Source organism: Dermochelys coriacea, chromosome 20 (genome assembly GCF_009764565.3).
Source record: "Dermochelys coriacea isolate rDerCor1 chromosome 20, rDerCor1.pri.v4, whole genome shotgun sequence".
In the NCBI taxonomy this organism is placed as follows: domain Eukaryota; kingdom Metazoa; phylum Chordata; order Testudines; family Dermochelyidae; genus Dermochelys; species Dermochelys coriacea.
The window spans coordinates 269,993-284,639 of record NC_050087.2 but is presented as its reverse complement, the minus strand read 5'-3'; the positions used below and the strand labels follow the sequence as shown (position 1 = coordinate 284,639).

The window sequence follows — 14,647 nt, the reverse complement described above, 5'->3', positions numbered from 1 at the left end:
TTTTTTTCATGTCCCTATATTATTTTAATTAAACATTCACAATCGAAGTACTTTCATGTTCAGCCAGCCAGGGACAGCAGGCAAATCCAGCGCTGGGGGTGAGAGAGCATTTTGCTCACTCACACCCATGAGCCCAGCCTGGGGCACTGGGAGGCCACAACCTTGTGAAGCTGTAGCAAGCAATTATCCAGCTTTGTGACAGGGTTCAGACAGGCTTGAAACAGGTTTGCTCGCTGAGAGGCCATTTTTCAAAGGCAAATAGGGCAGCAAGGTGCCTGATGCCCACTGAAAGTCAACAGGGACCCCAACCCCCCTTTGTGCTGGTGAATGTTTCCCCACCCACAGCCGCCTCCAGGTCAGGGGTTACTCCAGGGAAATGCAGCTCAATTGACAACTGATGGCTCCTACTATAGTGGACAGTTTCAGCCTCCCCAGCTGGGCCTGTCAAGAGCCCACAGGCAAGAGCGAGAGGAACATCAGGGAGGGTGCAGTCTCCAAGGCACACAAGTAAAAGCAGAGACGGGCCCAAAGCACAGCATCCAGATGCTCTGGGGGCCAGGAGGCTGCCCAGGTCCAGCCCATTTCTTGATTAAAAGCAGCTTGGCCCAATTTCTCAGGAAGGTGCAATGCTAACAAGATTCATAGCCAGCAACCCACCCATCCAGGTAGGGGAGACCACTGCAGTTCTGACTTAGGGACATGAGTCCCTTGGTTGCACTAGCCAGACAGGAGCTGCACAAAGCTCAGAAGGGAGGAAGAGCTACATGGGACACAACAGGGAGCTGCGAGGCAGAGTGGCCTAAGAGTCACAGGGGACAGGAGAGGATTCAGGAATCTGTGTATCCAATGGGGTTTGCTTTGAGCTGCAGAGTAAAAGGCCAGAGAACTTCCTTTGGCTGCTTCTAACAATCTGCAGTAGACACAGCCCTGGGAAGCTGCCTTTTGACAACTGTGAAGTTATCTTGGCACAAAAATGAGACATCACTCTCACCAATTTGATTGGGTCCTGTCACTGTCACAGTCAGGGCTGGGTTGGAACCAAGGCACTGGAAGAGACTTTGGGGAGCAGTGTTTCATGTGCGGGTGCTCCTATGCCCTGGGGCTGATTATACAAATGAGGATCATTGACCCCCTTTTAAAATCATGAAGAGTTTCGCAGTGGACAGATAAAATCTAGCAGGTGTCCGCACATGTTCTCAGTCCCTCACTGCAGGGAGGGTAAGCTAAAAAAAAAAATAGTAACAAACTACCACTGCAGCAGACAACAAAGGACCTTTGCCCTGCCAGGCAGCCCCTGTCAGGGATACAGAGCGCAAAAGTAGACTGTCCCCACAGCCAAAGCAACCTCCAAATGCTTCATCTACAGACAGCTCATGAAGGAAGCCCAGAAGAGCCACACAGTGAACAGGACCAGTTGCATCACTGATGAGGAATATGATGTCATGTCCTCCCCAAGGAGGATATCCTGGGGGCCAGCAAATTTTAGACACCGCAGAGAAGGAGGGAGTTTAATTTGGTGCCTCCATATAGAATCAAGAGAGCATCGCCAGGCTGAGGGCTAGCCAGCCCCAGGGCCATGGAAAGAACCCCCCTTACCCATGGTCTGCCATGGCTCATGGAGGATTCAGTGTCTCTGTACACGAAGGCTCATGCTGCGTCAGTGGCTTTCTCCTCGTTTCAGCGGTTTGGGCCTAGTTACATGTGGGCAGGATGGTTCTGGAGGCAGTTGATGAAGTCAGCGACAGGTTTGCCCTCATAGCAGATCTGATAAACAGCAGTGAAGAGGGGGAACCTATGGGCAGATGGACAAAGTGATGCACTATGCAGCATTGATGGTGGCAAATCCATCTCTAATACATACAGAATCTCAATCTCTGTAGCATCAGCTGCAGGAACAACAGGGATCCCTGCACCCCACATCTTTTGCTGAGCAGCACTTAGGACTTTGGGCAGGAAATGAAGACTGGTGTATCCAGCCGAGTCTATAGAGGCAGAACAGACCTGCCGTTGATAGAGCACAGCACCCATCCTGGCATTAGCACTCAGTGCCACAAGATCTTAATGATCACAGACATTTGGTGCCTCATTCAACAGGTGACACCTCCCACAACCCCTCTGCTAGGTATTGGGGCTCAACACCAATCCAGAAGGAAGAGTGTCTCCTACTGAATCAGAAATGTAACACCTTGCTTTTCCCACAGGTCTCCCCTCCAAGTTCTTGGCCAAGATGGGCCCTACTTAGCTTACAAGATCTGCACAGGTACATGCACTGGCTTTCCACACACAGGAGTTAGGACACTGCGGTTGCACTCAGAGGTAACTGGCAAGTCACTGCTGCACTAAGATGATCTCTTCTGGGTTTAGTACCAGTTCTACCTGGCTTGACATGTGAGAAGAGCAACATCTCCCACTCTAAAAAACCACCATGGCTGGGGTGGTCGCAGAGACTGGAGCTCCTGTCTCCATATCAGGCAAGGAGGGTGCAGTTTTGCAATCCAGCACGCAGGGCAGCTGATGTGCAGCTCCAAGGCAGGCCTGTCATCACATGCACTAGGCACCTTCCCAGACAGCTCATAAATGAGGAACCAGACTGGAAGGCAGGAGCTGGTGACAATGGCAGACACTACCCATAGAGCCTGACAACACAGCGGCCAGGGAGCCTAAGAAAGGCGAACTCCAAAAGCTATATGGGCAACAAGAGAGACACTGACGCAGGGACAAAGCGCCAGATCAGCTATCAAGGAATGAGCTGCTGCCACCATCGAGCTGCCCAACTGGTGGTTTGCTGGGATTTCATTGGAGTTAGCAGGCTGACCCTCTGTCTCCACCAAGGACCTTGATCTCTGGGGCAGACAATCCAGACTCTGGGGCACGTCCACTTCTACTACACATGTGGGTGCAGAGCTAAGGCTTGGGATGTGCCAGAGAGCCCGACCCACTCATAGGTGGGGCTCCAAGGGAGACCATGGACAAGGCCAAGGGGAGGGGCAACAGCACTCACTTCGCCACCAGGTTCTTGTGTTTGAGGATATGGTTCAGCTCGGCGGACGTCTGGGGACCCTGCAGCTTCTGTCCATTCAGCATCTCCTTCTCCAACTGCTCAATGGACTAAACAAGCCAAATACAACCCAACCGCAAGGTAAGCTGGGCCCATTCACCTGCAGACCCCGAACCCCAGCCTGTCCTTCCTTCCCCAGGTCAGAAAGCTTCATCACAGGGGAGGATCAAATGGGCTGCAGAGAGCAGCCACCGCCTGGATCTGACCTACAGGCTCACAGCTGTGCACCAGGGCTGTGTCAGAGCAGAGCTCTGTCCAGTTATGGGTGTGGAGGAGTTACACCTTCCTCTGCAGTATCCAGCACTGGCTGAGCCAACGTAGCAGAGATAGTGAGTGCTGATCAGATTCACCAGGAAAGTTAGGCCACCAGGCTCCGATCCACCAGGACAGGGCACTTCTTGCCACAGTCCATTTACTGCCCAGCCCCATCCCTCCTCCTCCCACAATAGACCAGGAGGCTCAGGTCCCTGATGCCACCAATGTTCCCCACCCTGGCACGCACCTTTCCAGTCCTGGCAAAGGCCTCAGCCACTCTACGGTTTCTGCCACCATAGCAGGTGGTGATAAGGTCGGCGATCCCACAGCTCTCCAGGAAGGTGGTCGAGGTGACAGGGCCTTTGCAGAAGAGCTTGGCAAAGGTAATCATTTCCATCAGTCCGAGGCGAATCACAGCTGCCTTGGTGTTGTCCCCAAAGCTCAGGCCATCACAGAAACCAGCCCCTACAGCTACGATGTTCTGGGGGGATGACAGCCCAGAAGAGCCTGTTACCAGCAGGGCTCACTCTGACAGTGCCACAAGCTGCCTGCATGTTCCTGGCACATCAAGGCACCTTCCTGAGGGCCCATACCTGCTCCTCCTGCTCAGAGTCTGTCAACTAAGCAGGACTGGATCAGGCCAGCACCTGGATGGGAGACCTAGGTGGCATCCTTCCCACTATGTCCACTTGCCTCAGCATGGGCATGCTGCTGGACTTGGTGTAACACTGAGGCCTCCCCATTGCTCCCATGATGCTTTGTGCCAGTGGTGACCCAGCCAAAGTCCAACTTGGGCCTCTCCATTTAGCCTCCCTAAATGCCCTGCAGAGATGACAGGCCAGGCCTGTTTCTAACCCGATGCCCTCCCTTTCATGCACCTTGAGGGCCCCGCAGATCTCCACAGTATCAGCCTCCGGTACCACAGTGATCCGGAAGTTGCACGTCTGCATCAGCTCCTTCAGGATTTGCCCATGCTCCAGATTCTTGCAGCCTAAAAGGGGGGGGAGGGAGGGGAGCAGCGTTACTGGCAGAGACCCTGGAGGAGGATTGTGCCCACCTCCAACCTGCCCAGTAGGGGAGATGAACGCATGCCTCCACACTCCGGATAGCTCAGCCCCTCTTGCCAGGTATTAGAGCTGGGGCCTTGCAGAGCAGTGGGGAGGGATCTGGTTTTATCTACACTAGGGCAACAGAGATGGCACATGGACTGGTCCAGCCCTTGTTCCTAGGCTCCACAAAAGGACTCCAGGGTCCTACCTGCAAAAGGAAGCAGAGGTGCCTTTTCTGGAGCAGGATTCCCTCCTCTGGGACACATCATTAATACAGGAACACAACTCCAGCTGCTACACATGGCATCTCACCCTGATCAGCTAAATGCAGGGCTTAACAGCCAGGACTCCTGGTTTCCATTCCCAGAGTTCCAGCAACCCAGTTTGACACATCATAGTAACAGCCAGATGGTGCAGATGGGGAAACTGACAAACAGTGGGGACCAGGGCCGGCTCCAGGCACCAGCAAACCAAGTAGGTGCCTGGGGAGGCAAATGTAAAGGGGCGGCAGGACGTCGGACTCTGGGTCGGCAACCTGCCCTCGGTGGCGGCGGGAATTCAGCAGCTGCTCCGTCACAGCGTGTTTCACGCTTGGTGGCAATTCGGCGGCCGCACCATCACTCTGCCTCTCTGTTCGGCGGCAAGTTTTTTGGTTTTTTTTGCCACTTGGGGCAGCAAAAATGCTGGAGCCGGCCCTGGTGGGGACAACAGTGACCTCTGTGGGGTTGATGGGAGTGGGGGGTTTAATGCTTGTGAAGTGATCTGAGACTCCCTGAGTGGACGGGGCAGAAGGGCAGCGCATGAGCCCTACCCTCCAAATATAAATTAAATCCAAGTCTTGCCAGGCCAACAGGCAACGTGAGCCAACCCCAGTGGGGTCCCTCTGAATTTCATCCAGCATTTCTGAACATACACAGACAGTGCCCACATGGAAAGTCCTCAAAGTGTTGACAGAGGAAAGCATCGACAGGCAAGGAGAAATAAACCTGCTGCAAAGCTCCTGCATGGATGCTGGACAAACACAAACTGGATCAGTCGTTAGCCTTGGTGGCCTTGGGATATCATGGGAGACAGATGGTCTATCAAGGGCTGACAGCAGCAAGGGGTGTGGAGCCTGCAGCTATTGCAGTGATAAAGGGAACCACAGCCTGGCTGTTTGACATTACAAAATCCTAAATGCTCCCCCCACTGCCACCCCAACCTATGCCCCTTGTCCCTCTGCTCCAGGCTTCGACTCTTACCCTCATAGTGGACTGATGAATGTTACTGGAACATGAAGCAGTTGCAGAGCCCTGTTGCTAATTCAAATGGAGACAGAATCACAATTTTGTCTTAATAAGAAGACTATACCCAGAGCATGTCTGGCATGACTTTAACATGCTGAGACCTAATTAGGGGCAACGAGTGCTTGGCTTTCCCTGCCTGCTCTTGAGTTGAATGAATGCCACCTTTATGTGTGAGTCACTCATCTCCTTGCGGGGGCAACAAACACAAACACATACGACAGACCTCAAGGGGCGAGGCACCTGCACTGGGTTACTGCTTCTCTGCTCTAATCCTCCAACAGCTCCCCAGGGAAGCGCAATGGAGGCTTTGACCTGTGCAGCCATAACAGCGGTTGGACCCAAGTTGCTCTTAATATGCTGTGACAGATGCTGCAGGGAACAATCCTACCCTGACCGGATGCATGGTATTTGTACGACCATAACCCCCACACTGCCTCTCCAGATCTGGGGGGGTCCCTACTGCTGGGCACTATACAAAGGCAGGGTGAGCCACAGGTGTGGCCTGGGTGTCTAGAGGGAGCTGTTGTAAACCGGCTCACCAGCTCTGGTCTGTATGAGTGAAGCATATTTCTTAATTAAAACAACACATTCAGCAGGGGTGGAAACTCTGAACACAGCAAATAACCCCGAAGGAAGAGATGTTACTGTAAAACATAGCTATTGGTAGGCAAAGACCCAGGACTGGAGGTGTGTCCCCGAGCTACAGTGCCCACTTTAATAATGGACCAGGAGAGGTTGTGATTTTCAGACATGGGGCCAGGCTCCTACATCAACATTTGGGCATGGGCAGGACCTGGCTCCATAGTCAGCAGCTCAGATTGCCTTCAACAGGTCTTGGCCCCTCTGAAAGCCAAGCCAGTGAAGGGCTCAAAGACCCTGACTCCAAGCATCCAGGTTTGAAATTTTTGCCCTAAATTAATAAAAACCCATGAATGTAACATGGTACAAGACCCATCTCGGCCTCTTGGTTTTCATGCTGCAACACTGCTCCTCTGCTGCCTGCATTTTGCCTGAGTGGCACCCCATAGGACAAGGACGTGGCTGCTATCCATGGCTGGAAAGTGCCACGTTCAGGCTGCGCTGCTAGATAAAGTAATAGTCCCAAAATAGTTCCCAAGAGACCTGACCAACTCCGAGCCTCTCTGGTGTATCCACCAAGATATAACTGACATGCACCCATGCCATGAAAAAGGTCCTCAGTCCTGCCAGCTCTTGGACTGATACTGTCTGTGTGGTTGTGCAGCACCCAGCACAACGGGGATTTGGCTGCTAGGCACCCCCGTGATTAGGACTAAGAGCATGATGGGTTTACAACATTCTAGCCTGCCTCCCCCCCACCCCCTTTGCAGCGTCTTGGCTGCTTTTAAAGCCAAAGCCACCTTTGAATTTCATGAACGGAAGAGGTGCCCAAGCCAGCCAGCCATTCTGTTGATCTTGGCTGCTTCTATGTTTAACAAACAGGCCACACAGAGGGCCTATCATCAGCTGAGCTTTCCAGCAGCCCTACTGATAATGGAAGACTGGGAGAGTGTCACCAGAAGTTCCCTTAACATGATGCCACAAGGCCTCTGCTCAGTTCCCCCTCAAGGGCACCAGCCCCTTGGAATCAAGAGGCTTGTCCCCCTTACCAGTGGTGCAAAGCCAGAAAATCCAGAAAATTCACACAGTCATACTGGTGAAGCTGGCTGATGCTCAAAGACCCACCCCGATGGTGCAGGGATGGGTTGGGGAGGAAGAGTCACTTTTTTAATGCCACCCAACTAAGCAATGGCATCAGTTCCCTCAGCATGACACCTGCAGGGGTTCCCTGCTGAACCCCACCCCAAGCCCTGTGCCTAGGGTGGGCAGCAGGCAGGATCCCTGTCCTGGGAGGGAAGACTGGTACAGCCCTTGAGTAGGGTGGGGTATTTTAACCCCTTGTAGCCCTGCCCCCTCCCTGGCTCCAGGCTGAGGGGGCAACAGTGGGGGGTTGTCTCGTTACCAATGGTCGTTTCGCAGAACTTCTCCTCTGCCACTTCATTGGCAATGTTGGCCCCCATTAGGACGCTCATCTCGATGCCCAGCCACTCGTGGATAATGTGTGAGATCAGCTTCAGCCCCTCTGGACCCTCATCCACCCCCTGCAATGCAACCAGGAGCAGTTGTTATTGCCCTAGGGGGTCGGATGCCCTGTAACTCCCAAGCTCCCTCAGTTGCATTGCGCTCTGTGCCCCCTGTGCCCCATCTGCATTAAACCCTGGCCCATGGCCTACCGTCATGCCTCCGTCTCCCACCTGATGATCTCTATTGTTTCTATAGTGCCCTAACCCCCACGTCCATGTCCCATTATCCCTCCACCAATCCCAATGCTTGGTCCATAGTCTCCCCTCATCCCACACACCCTCTCCCAATGCCATAGCAGTATTCCCCCCCGCACAGTCAAGTACCCTGTTCCTATTCCTTCTGAGTTATCCAGCTTGCTGCTCCCCTCCGTGCCGTGGCTTGAACGTGCCTGTTATACCCCTGAAACCCAGTTTCTAGGTGAAAAATGCCTGAGACTCTTCCTCCCCAGCTCCTTGTACACCTAGAGACCTGGACCCCTCCTGCTACCACCCAGCTCCTTGTCCACCTAGAGACCTGGCCCCTTCTTGCTACAACCCAGCTCCCTTCCCTACCCAGCCAGCGCACAGAGCCACCTCTGTGAACCAGGCTCAGAGGCTCAGCATCTAGATGCTGCTCCCCCGCTCACACCTTGATGAGCGATATCCCGATGGTCTCCTTCTTCACATGATCTCTGAGCTGCTCACAGAGTTTGCCGATGAATTGGTGGGGCACCACGAAGATGAGAATGTCTGCCCCAGCTGAGGCCATCAGCAGGTCTGGCACCGCCACCTGCAGGGGAACGGGCACATCACCAAGGAGCTGTGTCCATTGTCACCGAACTGCTACCTAGTGCCAGGAAGGGCCTATAAAACTCTGGGCATTATTAAGTAATGTGGGGAATGGGGCTGCCAGAGGCTCCCCTGTGGAGGAAGCACGTTCTGCAAGGACACGGTCCACCTAAAGTCAGGAGTCACGTGAGTTTCTCCCCTCAATCCTAGAGTTCAAGCAGGGTCTTTGGGACAGGGTCCAGTGAGGCAGCCAGGGCTTGAAGATGGCGGGAGGGATAGCTCAGTGGTTTGAGCATTGGCCTGCTAAACCCAGGGTTGTGAGTTCAATCCTTGAGGGGGCTATTTAGGGAACTGGGGCAAAAATTTGGGGATTGGTCCTGCTTTGAGCAGGTGGTTGGACTAGATAACCTCCTGAGGTCTCTTTGAACCCTAATATTCTATGATTCTATGGCAGAGCACTACCTGGAGGAAGGCTCAGCCTATGGCCAGGACAGGAAGAGAGAGGCCATCCAAGAGGATAGGGAGGTTGGGGTGAGGACAGGAGATGAGGCCGATGTATGGGGAGACCACACACCTATCTGGGGGTCTTAGTTGGGTTTAACCCTGCTCCTCTGCTGGCACATGGTTCTGTAATGGAGGTCGCTGCCCCTAAAACACCACAGACCCCTGGAGAGAAGGGGGCTCTTTGCAGGCCTGACACCCTGAAGCACAACCAGACATGCAGCGCGGTTCCCAGACATGCAGCGCAGTATGGTGTGAGGAGCGACTAGGGTACCCGTTGCATCAGTCAGGGCTGCGGTAGAGCACGCGCATGGGTGAAAAACAGGGTCAGCCAAACAGCGGGGAGGGGAGCGGGCTCCATGGGGTAAGAGAAGCCAGGGGCCTCAGGACAGGGTGCACAGGACAAGGTCACTTCATGAATGAGTAACTGAGCAGGAGCCATTCCCTCTGTGTCCTGGCCTCAGGGAACCAACTCGGTTAGACGACTCCCAAGCAGATAGTTATTTATTACCTCCTTCACCAAGGAGACAAGCCTTTGAAAACAGGCCTTGCCCCCCTTGATCTTCACTCTGTTGGGAGAGACACAAGGCAGCTCCTCTATCCACAGCTGCATTTCGGGGCTTTGCTGTGGCTGGAGGGGGAGGCATTTGACCCCAAGCTCCCCCGCAATCCTCCCAGCAGTTTTAACAGGAGACATGCCTCTGCCTCTTCCCAGCCTGTGAGGTCATGTGATATTGCTAGGTGCTGGAGAACAGTGGCTGGGTCCCACCCCAGCACTGACTGCCTTTCAGTGGCCCACTAAGGTGTTCCTGGGGTATTGGTTGGCATATGCTTTGGCAGTGGAAAGGAGTGGCTTAGCAGTCTAAGCATCAGGCCTGAAATCACTTCATTCCAGCAGGGTTAGTTTGTGCTTCCCAGGGAGCTGACTGGGAGATCCAGGTGGCTTTGGAACTTGAGAATAGCTGCTCATCAGGTCTTTACCCAATTGCAGTGTGTTGTGCAGTGTTCAATTGCTGCCCTCCAGCCCAGAGGTGGCTGCAACACCTCAGCCTCCATGTACTTTGGAGCAAAAAGTGCTACTGAAACACCAGGAACCTTCTGTGCATCTCCCCAGCCTATACCTGATGTGACTACAGAGCCTGCCCAGTGGTGAAATAGTGTCTGCCCCTCCCAAAAATATTGGACTCACCACATTGGGCGGCAGTTTGTGCCCTGGCAGGTATTTGATGTTCTCATGCTGCGTGTTGATGATTTCGGTGAGCTTCTTCCCACCCACCTCCTCCTCAAATACCCACATGTTCACCGTGGTGTCAAACTGCTCCAGCTTGGCTGCATTGCTGCCCACGATCTTGGCGATGGCTGAGCCCCTGCAGGGAGCAGAGGAGGCAGATGCATTGGGGCGGTCAAAGAGGGAGAGCACAATCAGGCACCGGAAGGGACAATGGGTCATAAGCGGCAGAATCTGAGCTGGCTCTCCCACATGGCCCCCAGCTTTGGCCACGGCCACAGAAAGGGGACTAGATGCCAGGCACCTGCCGTGAGTCTTTTCCCTGGTGGTGGGGAGGGCTGGCATTGGCCTGGGTACTGGTCCCACCAGAGCCCCAGGCATAGCCACAGGGCACCCCACAGATCCACTACGGGGGGGGGGGGGTCAAAGGAGGAGGTCGAAGGAGCCGGGTATTAACAGGGCTAAGGACACTTGGGGCACGGAATGGGGCGGGGCCGCTGGTTGTGTGCGGGGATAACCCCGAGCCCAGGGCCGGCAGGGCAGGGCAGGGCGGGGACACGCAGCAGACGGAGCTGGGCAGAGGGGACAGGCAGGGCTTCGGCGGGGCAGAGAACAAGGGGGCAGACCGCGGGGGGTCGCGCATCCAAGCCGGGCTCCGAGGCAGCTGCAGCGGGGCGCAAAGCCCCCAACCCCGGCCAGGGGTCGGCACCGGGAGAGCGAGGGCCCGGCCGGACCCGCCGCCCCGGCCGGGAATCCCGGCTTCGCCCACGGCCGCACCAAGCGCAGGCTCCGCGGCAGGCTCCGCGATTTGGCTCCATGGGCGGCAGGAGCCGCCCCAGGCAGGCGGGCTGCAGGGGACGCGGCCCCCGGGGATGCTCACCAGTTCCCGGAGCCCACGATACAGACTTTCCGGCCGCCCATGGTAGGCGAAGGGGGGGCAAGCGGCGACTGCGCCGCCCCACCAGGACGGGGGGCATTTAACGCCCCCCCTGCAGCGTGGGCCCCGCCCCTAGGCAGAGAACCACGCCCACAGAGGCCGCAAGTCACGACTCTCGCGTGGCCAGCTTCTTTGGGGAGGGGGGCAGTGGAGACACAGGAGAAGGGAGAGGAGGGTCCTTGCCTTCCCCCCTCAACACGCCTTGCCCTTCCCAGACTGCCCCTTACTCACCTTTGCAAAGCGCTTTGAGGGCTATGGGAGACAAGCGGGGAGGATCATTACTGCTGTGGGCCCTCGGGTAGCACCCACCAGTCACAGTAAAGGCTGGCTTGATCTCTGCCTCGGATGAATCACTTGAGTGGCACAAATTATCAGTGCCTCAGAGCCAAAGGCATGAAGAGGTCAGAGAGCAGCACTGCATTTACACTGAAGGGACAAACCGGGCAGGAGGCAGGGTTTTGCCATACAGAGCACAAGGCTGATCCTGGAGCCAGCAAATGTGTTGGGGACGCAGAGGGACAACAGAGGCCTTCGTGGGTTGGAACATTTCATTTGAAAGCCCAGACACTGATGGTTGCCACAAGCCAAGCTAATAAATAAGGTTGAAAAAGCAGTGCAAGGTTACGGATGAGCTACTTGGGGCGGAGGCCTGGGAGGGTTGGTAAGAAGCACATGGGCTTTGATAGTTGAAGCAACCTGCAGGCCTCAGTATCAACATGCCCAAGGAGGCATCTGAGAACTAAGCCCCTAGGGCTCAGAGACAGAAACATGCTTACCTTTCTTTTCTTTTTTTTTTTTTAAATAATAAAAACAGTTGTTTCTCTCAAGTCTGAGGATTATGTTTCCTTTATCAAAAGTGAAGTAACTTGCACCCAAGGTCCCAGGTGACAGAACCAGAAAGAGGACCTTGCAGTCTTGACTTCCTCGCTTTGACCAATAAACCACATGCCCCTTTACATTTTCTTCAGCAAACATTTATACTTTGCTCGAAGGGGTCAATATACTGACTCTGAGAATGGGGCTGAGGACAGGACTTGGACACAAGAACTTTACTCTAATCCCAGTGCTGCCATTCAACAACTGTTTGAGGTATAGGAAGGTTGCCTTTGGGCAATGTAGTTTCCCTAACCTGTAGCTAGGGCGGGTCTCTCCCTTACAGGAATGATGTGGGGATTCTCTCTAAAGCACTATATAACCTGTAATACAAACATGTACTGCTCAGACAATTTTAGTTAATTGCAGCTTCCTAGCAGCACTGAGAGCAATCATTTTCACGTGTCATACGAAATCCATGTATGCAGTGTTAGTGTAGCTGTGATAGTCCCAGGCTATTAGCAAGACAAGGAGGGTGAAAATATCTTTTACTGGATCATCTTCTGTTGGCGAGAGAGAGAGAGAGAAAAGTTTTGAGCTTATACAGAGCTCTTCTTCAGGTCTGGCAGACTCAGATGGAGCCTGTTGGTAGCCCACACAAATTCTGGAGACTCAGACCTGAAGAGCTCTGTGCAAACTGAAAAGCTTATCTCTCTCACCAACAGAAGATGGTACAATAAATATTATCTCATCCACCTTGTTTGTCTAATGCCAATTCCATTGATTTTTAGGTAGTTTTATAAAACTCAATGTAAATAACTAGAGCCCTACCAAATTCATGTTCCATTTTTGTCAATTTCACAGTCACAGGATTTTAAAAATTGCAAATTTCATGATTTCAGCTCTTTAAATATGAAATTTCAGAGTGTTGTAATGGTCGGGGTCCTGACCCAAAAGGGAGACTGTGTGTGTGTGGAATTGCAGAACTGCTACCCTTACTTCTGCGCTGCTGCTGGCGGCGGCGCTGCCTTTGGAGCTGTGCAGCTGGAGAGCGGCAATTACTGGTTGGGAGCCCAGCTCGGAGGCCAGAGCCACTGCCAGCAGCAGTGCAGAGGTAAGGATGGCATGTCATGGTATGGTGTGAATTACCCCCTTACTTCTGCGCTGCTGCCTGCAGAGCTGGACCCTCAGCCACTCTCCAGTCACCCAGCTCTAAAGGCAGCACCACCACCAGCAGCAGCGCAGGAGCGTAGCAATACTGCAACCCCTCCCCACACACAATAACCTTGTGATCCCCCCAGAAATCCCTTTTGGGTCAGGACCCCCCAATTTGAGAAACGCTGGTCTTCCCCGTGAAATCCGTGTGGTCCAGGGACAGAACAGACCAAAACCACGGGTCACAAATGAAATACTACGAATATGGGACAATAGAAGATAACTTGAGAGACAAGAACAGCACTGAGGAAGCTGATAAAACAGAGCGATTGGCAGAAAGATCAAGAAAGGAATGAAGGTGGCCAAGGAGATATGGATTGAAAAACAATACTCTAAAATTGAAGAGCGTATCAATAATAAAACAGCCAAGCCTTCCACGTTGTAAAAGATCTGACAAAGGAAAGATGGACCAAAGCTAATGCAATTCAAGACGAAGAAGGGAACAGTCTTACAGATGAAAGGGACATCATCAATAGGTGGACAAACTACTGTTTTGATCTATACAACCACCAGACAAATGGAGATCCCAGAGTTCTAAACAGCCCAGATTCAACAGAGAAGGAAGATTTTCCAATACTATGTGAAGAAATGGAGACAGCTGTGAAATCACTCATGAACAGAAAGGCTACAGGTATTGACAACATCCCAGCCAAACTGATGAAATTCGGAAGAGAAATAGTAAGAGAGATACTCACCAAGATCTGCAACAAGATCTGGCAGACCAGTGAGTGGCCCTCCATGTGGACAGAGTCACTAATTATCACTCTGCCAAAGAAAGGCAACCTGCAATTGTGTCAAAATTACCGGACCATAAGCTTAATTAGCCATCCCAGCAAAGTGATGTTGAAAGTCATATTGAACAGACTGAAGCCACAAGCAGAGAATATCATCACTGAAGAACAGGCTGGCTTTCATGCTGGAAGTACCACCACAGAACAGAAATTCAACCTTTGTGTTCTATGTGAGAAATACTTACAACATCAGCAGGACATCTACATCTTTGCTGATTTCAGGAAGGCATTTGACAAGAGTATGGCACAAAGCTTTCTGGGCAACCATGAAGTAGCACAATGTTGGTCGTAAGCTTATTCTTACCATTAAACAACTGTATGCCGAGGCCAGCAGTGCAGTTCTCGTCAATGGCACAATAGGAGAGTAGTTTCACACCACAGTTGGTGTCTGGCAAGGCTGCCTTCTTTCGCCCACACTGTTCAACATCTACTTGGAGCGCATGATGACTGATGCCCTAGAAGATTACATGTGCACAGTCACCATTGGGGGGGGCAAACAATCTCAAATCTTCAGTTCGCTGATGACATTGATGGCCTGGCAGGCAGCAAAGATGAACTTGCCAACCTTGTGAAATAACTGGATGAAACCTCTGCAAAATATGGCATGGAAATCAGTGCAAAGAAAACCAAACCGATGACAAACA

The 14,647-nt window shown here is 53.0% G+C and overlaps 1 protein-coding gene across 2 annotated transcripts; it reads right to left on the bottom strand.

Moving 5' to 3' along the window:
• Positions 1-12,903, bottom strand: GPD1 (glycerol-3-phosphate dehydrogenase 1). Of its 2 annotated transcripts, none has more exons than XM_043506403.1 (8): positions 11,416-12,903; positions 10,209-10,386; positions 8,379-8,519; positions 7,630-7,768; positions 4,192-4,304; positions 3,561-3,794; positions 3,002-3,108; positions 1-1,792 (listed from the first exon to the last, which is right to left on the bottom strand). In XM_043506403.1, the coding sequence occupies exons 2-8, from the start codon at positions 10,314-10,316 to the stop codon at positions 1,696-1,698; spliced, it is 939 nt and encodes a 312-aa protein (XP_043362338.1). In that variant the 5' UTR covers positions 10,317-10,386; positions 11,416-12,903; the 3' UTR covers positions 1-1,695. The 2 variants fall into 2 exon arrangements, with proteins under 2 accessions (XP_043362338.1, XP_038234931.1); XM_038379003.2 differs by lacking the exon at positions 11,416-12,903 and adding an exon at positions 11,128-11,280.
• Between the last annotated feature and the right edge of the window lie 1,744 nt (positions 12,904-14,647).